Here is a 6,624-nt window from a genome sequence, read left to right on the forward strand (position 1 = left end):
CTAAAAAAAAACAAAAACATTGAAGGGGTGGCCGAAAAGCCACCCCTAACTCCTATGGAGTCGCCACTCCATAGGGGTTAGGGGTGGCCGCAAGCCGCTCGTAAGGCCACTCCATAGGGGTTAGGGGTGGCCGCAAGCCACTCGTAATTACGTATACGCCATACCAATTGAGCATTGAAGGGGTGGCCGCAAGCCACTCGTAATTACGTATACGCCATACCAATTGAGCATTATTAAAGTTGGTTTCATGCATGGTAATAATTATAGAAATATTTAGAGAGTATGTTTAGTGGTTGTAAAAAAAAAGTAGGTAGCTAAATCAACAAAAATAAATTCATAGCCATCCCAAATGCTTCTCAATATAAACTAAACAGAATTAAGAAGGGGAAGCCACTTTTGGAAAAAAACAGAGAGAGTAAAAGCCATGGAGCAGCTGTTGCTTCTTTTTAAGATCATCATCACAATCGCCTTGCTTGGCTTGGTTACCACGTTAATGAAGATGTGTGAAGCTCTAATATTGAAGCCAAAAAGGCTTCGAGGAATACTGAGAAAACAGGGGATCAGAGGCCCTCCACCCTCTTTTTTGATTGGAAATATTGGTGACATGAAGAAAACGAAATCCTCACCCTCAAAGGCTCAACAAAAAGAAGAGCAAGCAATAACCCACAATTGCTATTCTGCAATCTTTCCATTCTTTGACGAGTGGAGAAAATCATATGGTAATAACATCAATAGCAGTGCTAGAATTTAGTTTCAATTCTCATATATTCTTGTAAAATCTGATTGGTTGTTTATTTTAACAAATTTTTTTTTTTTTTTTGGATGAATAAGCTCTTTTTTATAGACAAACCAAACTCAACATTATTAGAGCTCAGGTTTACCCACAAATCTCTGCCCAACAGTTCACGGGAGAAACGGGTTATCGTTGCTCCGACCCAAGGCCCGATGTGTGAGGGGGAGATTGTTCGGGTTATACTACATCGGTTATGCAAGGGGTTGGTGGTTAATTTACAAATGTGAGGGAAAGCCTTACCTTTTGGAGTTGAGATAGGCCTAAAACCACCCAACACAAACACATCAAACACCCAAAAGAAACCCACAAAACACTACAAGTGAGGAGGCTATCAACAAACACTGTTAGAATATACTATGTGAGAATATATCAAATCTCACATCATATATCAAACACAACAGCAGTCTAGCAGAGAGCAGGTACCAATCCCGAGTAAATAAACAGAAATTCTGCAGAACCCAGCAACAAACACTGCAAACAGAACTCCCCTACTTTTTAAAGCCCCATTTAAGAAGAAGATTCAAGCAATTTTTCATTACCAACCACAAGATAAACAGAATATATGCTTGGGGGTGGCTAGGGGAAACCAGACAACTTTCCACCAATCCACAACCAAACTCAATCATTCACCACACTCGAGAGCTTAGCATCCAAACTTGTCAAAAGGATTCCACCAATCCACCCACAAGTGAATATCTTTTCCATTGCCAACCTCAAAGTTTATACAATGTCTAGCAAACTCACGCAACTTCAAAATCTCTCGCCAACTCCACGAGCTATTCTTGGATATTTTTAACCAGTTTTGCTATTATAATGTCTTTAGGTCCAATATTTATGTTCTCACTTGGCAACATACAAATACTGCACATGAGCGATCCTGAGGTGGTGAGGGAAATAAGCATATGCACTTCCTTAGTCGTTCGAATGCCTTCCTTTGAATCCAAAGCGGTTGAACCTCTGTTTGGCGAAGGGATCCTGACTTCAAATGGAGCAACATGGGCTCACCAGAGGAAAATCCTTGCTCCCGAACTATACATGAATAAGGTTAAGGTATATATATGCTTCAAATAGAACGTGTATGGCTACATATTTCTTGACTAATTATTTAAATTATGAAGTTTGCTGTTAAAATAAAATGAATATAATTCCAATAGTGGTGCAATTTGTAGGGCATGATGAAGATAATGGTGGAGTCCTCGATGACAGTGGTGAACTCATGGAGGATAGAATGTGAGGGTGGAGTTGCAGACGTTCACATTGATGAATATATGAAAAGCATTTCGGGAGATGCAATAGCAAGAGCCTGTTTTGGGAGCAACTATTCCGAAGGGAAAGAGATATTCTCAAAGCTCGAAGCACTTCAAGTGCACCTGTCTAAAAGTTTATTCAAGATTGGCATTCCTGCACTGAGGTTTGATCCTTTTCTATCTAAATTTCTATTGTCACTTTGGATGGATAGAACAGAGGAGCAATAAAGGAGCAAAGTCGGTTGAAATTGGAAGGGAGCTCATGGACTTGGCAACTCTCTTTCCCTCTTTACTTTTTCACTTAATTATTTTTCTGGGTCTTTATTGATTTACTTAAATTTAAAATTTTCTTTTTCTTTCTGCAAATTGGTTGATAAGATACTGAGCTATATATGGAAATTAGTTAATAACGGAAACTTGGTTTTTCGAATCTAAATTGTTCTTCTATTTTCCTACTTCAAGTTGGATTACTTGATCATTCTAAGACGGTTTTTGTTAGAGTAAACACTCAAAGATAAACACAGAAGCTATTGAAAGGTGGACATGAAAGATAAACACAGAAATTAGATAAAAATTTATTGTGGTGTTGCAATCAATCAGGTATCTTCCAACTAAGGGTAACAGGGAAATATGGAGGCTAGAAAAAGAGGTTGGCGCTTTGATTCTCAAGACAATAAAGGAAAGAAAGGATGGAGCATCAGAGCATGATTTCTTAAATAAGATCATTGAAGCTGCCACCAACAGTGACCTTTCTCAAGATGAGATAGATCGGTTCATTGTAGACAATTGCAAGAACATATACTTTGCTGGGTACGAGACTACTGCTGTCTCCGCCACGTGGACATTGATGTTGTTGGCCTCAAATCCAGAATGGCAAGCCAGAGTTCGTGCCGAAGTGCTCCAAGTTTGCGGTGGTCAAATACCTGATGCTGACATGCTTCGCAAGATGAAAGTAGTAAGTTCTTTCTATTTTCATTCATATATATATAGATAGAAGGGGCATCATGTTTGCTATATATAAACATTCACCACCCAACATTTTGTCAATAACTCACTTGGATTTACCTTTAACCCATCACAGTTGACCATGGTAATTCATGAATCATTGCGACTTTACCCTCCAATTTCGTTGGTGGCCAGAGAGGCATTGGAAGACTTAAAATTTGGAGATATTCGCGTGCCTAAAGGTTTCAATGTCGTGACCTTGTTAGTAGCCTTACACCAAGACCCTGATATTTGGGGACCAGATGCCAAGGAGTTTAACCCTGAGAGGTTTGCTAATGGAGTCAGTGGTGCGTGCAAGCTCCCTCAAGTCTACATGCCTTTTGGATTTGGGTCGCGTAAGTGTTTGGGGCAAAACTTTGCCATAGTAGAGCTCAAAATTATTTTAGCTCTAATTGTGTCCAACTTCTCATTCTCCTTGTCATCGAAATACAGGCACTCCCCGGCAATGACTTTAGTTATAGCGCCTGAACATGGTGTCAATCTCCTTATTAAGAGCTTGTGACATATTGGAGTATATGTTTATATCTTCATTCTAGTTTACATTTCTACATGTTTAATTTTTTTTTTCGAGTCCAAGTTGTCAAAGAAATGGTGTAGAAGATTTGGGTACTTCAATTGAAGAAGAACTCCATTCAAGGGTGCCTTGCATGGAAGAATCCAATTCAATTCCCAAAGGAGTCAACCAAGTGCAATTTATATCCCTCTCTGTGAATCAGGGTGATTCTAGGATTACGCAATGTGCATCCAACTGCTACATGTCTTAGTTGTTTTAGTCTACATTTATCTTAAATAAGTAGACAAATTATATAAAGTCATGTGCTCTTTTTATCAAGCATTCAATGAAAAGTTATATTATGTCTAAACTTGTTTGAGTTGTGAAATCTCTTTAAAAGAGAAATCGGGATAGCTAAATCCAGGCAACTGCTTATGTATAGAAGATTAAATTACAAACAATTTATACTTATAAAACCTTCGAAGTACACACTAATGCACCCAACAAACGACCTGTTTGTCTGCTACTTCAGTAACTCCAGGACTATGGCCAATCTTCCATGTGATCTCCTTTTTGGGAACTCCAGTGGCTTGAAGGTTTTTTAAATGTGGAGGTTTGTGTGGTTTACGCAAAATAACTCTAAGAGAGATAGCTCACAAAGGCATAAGTAACGAAGAAAACTCTTTTAGTACACTTCAACATGGCTAAGGGTCTGTAGAAAAACGTGCATTGTGAGGCCATAAATAGACTTGAGAAACTTGGAGTTACAATCTAAACTCGATTTCTCAATTAATGTGGATTCTAAGTTAGGTTTTGAACTTAAAGGTAAACTTGTAATGCCCTCAAATTTAATTAATAAAGATAATTAACGTGGAGAGTTACTAGTGTTAAACACACTACAGAACCTCCTGATGATCTTGCTGCTCATGCAGCAGATGTTCCAGCAGCTACTAGTGCAGCAGAAGAACCTGATGATCTACACAACAAGCATGGCATCACGAGTGGGCTCGAGCGCATTCACTATAGTACTTGAGCGTAATAACCAACGGCTACTTTGCATCATGAGTGGGCTCAAGCGAATTCATTATAGCGCTCGAGCGTAGTCACCAACGGGTATGAGTTGTTTACTTCTACTGCAACTCTTAACCATGTTTTCTGTCATTGAATGCAACCAACAATTGGTTGCATTCAACCACAACTCTTGTGGTTATATTTAATTAGTTCTCTCTTCTGCGTTAAGTCCTCTATTGTATCTCTTCTCTTCTCTTAGATTATTTCTACTTCAAGTTTATCTTGTTGTAATACCCCAACTTTTTAAATTGTTTTAAAAAAAGTTATTAATCCCTTACTAAATGAGCTAATAGCCTTCTAAATCAGCCCTAAACAGAAAACCCTAAGCGATCTCAGCATAACCCATAGCCTTCACACTTAGCCATGAAGCCTTTGAAGTGAAACCCAAACCTACTATTTCTGACCGTACGTACGCCCAGGGGACCGGACGTACGCTCTTGTCTTTAGTAGAGGATGTACGCGTGGGGACCACCAGACGTAAGCTCTTGTCTCTAGTACCGGACGTACGCCAAGAGACCACACTGGACGTACTCTGCCAATAGTACACCATACTCTGCAAATAGTACATGACGTATGTCAGGGGACCACACCAGACGTAAGCTGCTTTGTTGAGTAGTTGGTGAACGCCTCCAACTTTTCTCCTCTATAAATACCAACCCCTCCCCACCCTCAAACTCACCACTTACGCCTCCAAGCTTTCTGTGACCACCAAGTGAGTGTTCCTTGTGAGTTTTATGTTTTGAGAAAGAGAAAGACGAAAGCTTGTGTTTTTGCCATCCCCTAAGGTAAACCCTGCCTATTTTACACTTTCACTATTATTTTATTGTTTTCCTAAATGCTGTGAGTTTTCGAAAGGATGTTATGTTAGGTTTTCACTCCTTTCCTTACAAACCAAGAAATGTTTTTAAAAGAGTTTCAAAAGCTCCTTTGATTTCTTGTATTGCATGATGTTGAGTTTTCTTATGATGCATGTGCTTATTTTACAGCCTTGAAGGAGTTATAGTAGCCTCTAGATTGCATAGGAGCCTTGAAACCCCGTTAGGAGCTTTTGGCCGAATGCCAACTCACTAATCGAACGTACGCTCCTTGAGCCCGAATGTACGGTCAGGAGGTCAGACATCCACCTTAGCCCCATTTGTGAAACTTAGGCCCTAGCAACCCTTTTGTTAGATAAGGCTTAGTATCTTACTTGTAAGGGTCCTCTAGTATTATGTATAATGGTGTGTTATATTCCGTTATAGCAGGATTTAGTAATGTTGAAGGATTCAAGCAAGCGTACGAGGTAAGTAAACACTTACAAAAACTTTCTTAAAAACGTGGGATATGTCAGTTGACTGACCACGAGAATGATATGAGCATGTCTATTTTTCGTAATAATTTTGTAACTGCTTTATTAATTGAATAATAAGATGCATCGTATGACATGGTACACCGGTACGTGCGGTATAAATGGTCATAGGCTTACTATATAGACTTTATTCTATGGTCAAATGTGTGTGTGTTATATGGGCCTTGGATCTAATGGTTGTTTTATGGCCGGCACAGCCTTAACAGGCGGCAATTACAAGACGAACATCATTAGCGATGTGGGCCACCTGAGGTCGGACTCGGTCATGCCGCTAGTGTTATGTACGGTAGCATACAATGACTGAGGGCACTAACATTGTATTACAGGTCCCCAAGGAGAGCGCCAACCCTGCTGAGAAGAGGTAATATCTCGGGTAGACCATACATGAGAGTTATAACCTATAAAGCATTAGTTTTTCCTGCATTAAAATATTTAGGCATTTGTAGCAGGGAGTACACCACTCTTTTCTTAAGCAAACAATACTTTTACTGTGTATTAACGGAGGAAATACCTCTTTTAAATGTTTACTAAAGCTACACATTTATTTCTACTCAAATGAACTCATATCATACTGAAACTATGAGATTTGCTTACTAAGTCGTTAGATTTACGTTGTTACTACCCTTTTAGGAAGTTTGTCACTAGAACCCAAGAGTGGCTATGGACC

The 6,624-nt window shown here is 39.3% G+C and overlaps 1 protein-coding gene across 1 annotated transcript; it reads left to right on the plus strand.

Annotated features, from left to right (window-relative positions):
- Window positions 1–423: 423 nt before the first annotated feature.
- On the plus strand, window positions 424–3,864 carry LOC132167296 (cytochrome P450 714C2-like). Its single transcript, XM_059578215.1, has 5 exons — window positions 424–719; window positions 1,617–1,843; window positions 1,963–2,204; window positions 2,641–2,995; window positions 3,122–3,864. The coding sequence occupies exons 1-5, from the start codon at window positions 425–427 to the stop codon at window positions 3,545–3,547; spliced, it is 1,545 nt and encodes a 514-aa protein (XP_059434198.1). The 5' UTR covers window position 424; the 3' UTR covers window positions 3,548–3,864.
- Window positions 3,865–6,624: the final 2,760 nt, after the last annotated feature.

The sequence above is a fragment of the Corylus avellana genome, chromosome ca1 (genome assembly GCF_901000735.1).
Source record: "Corylus avellana chromosome ca1, CavTom2PMs-1.0".
NCBI lineage: Eukaryota > Viridiplantae > Streptophyta > Magnoliopsida > Fagales > Betulaceae > Corylus > Corylus avellana.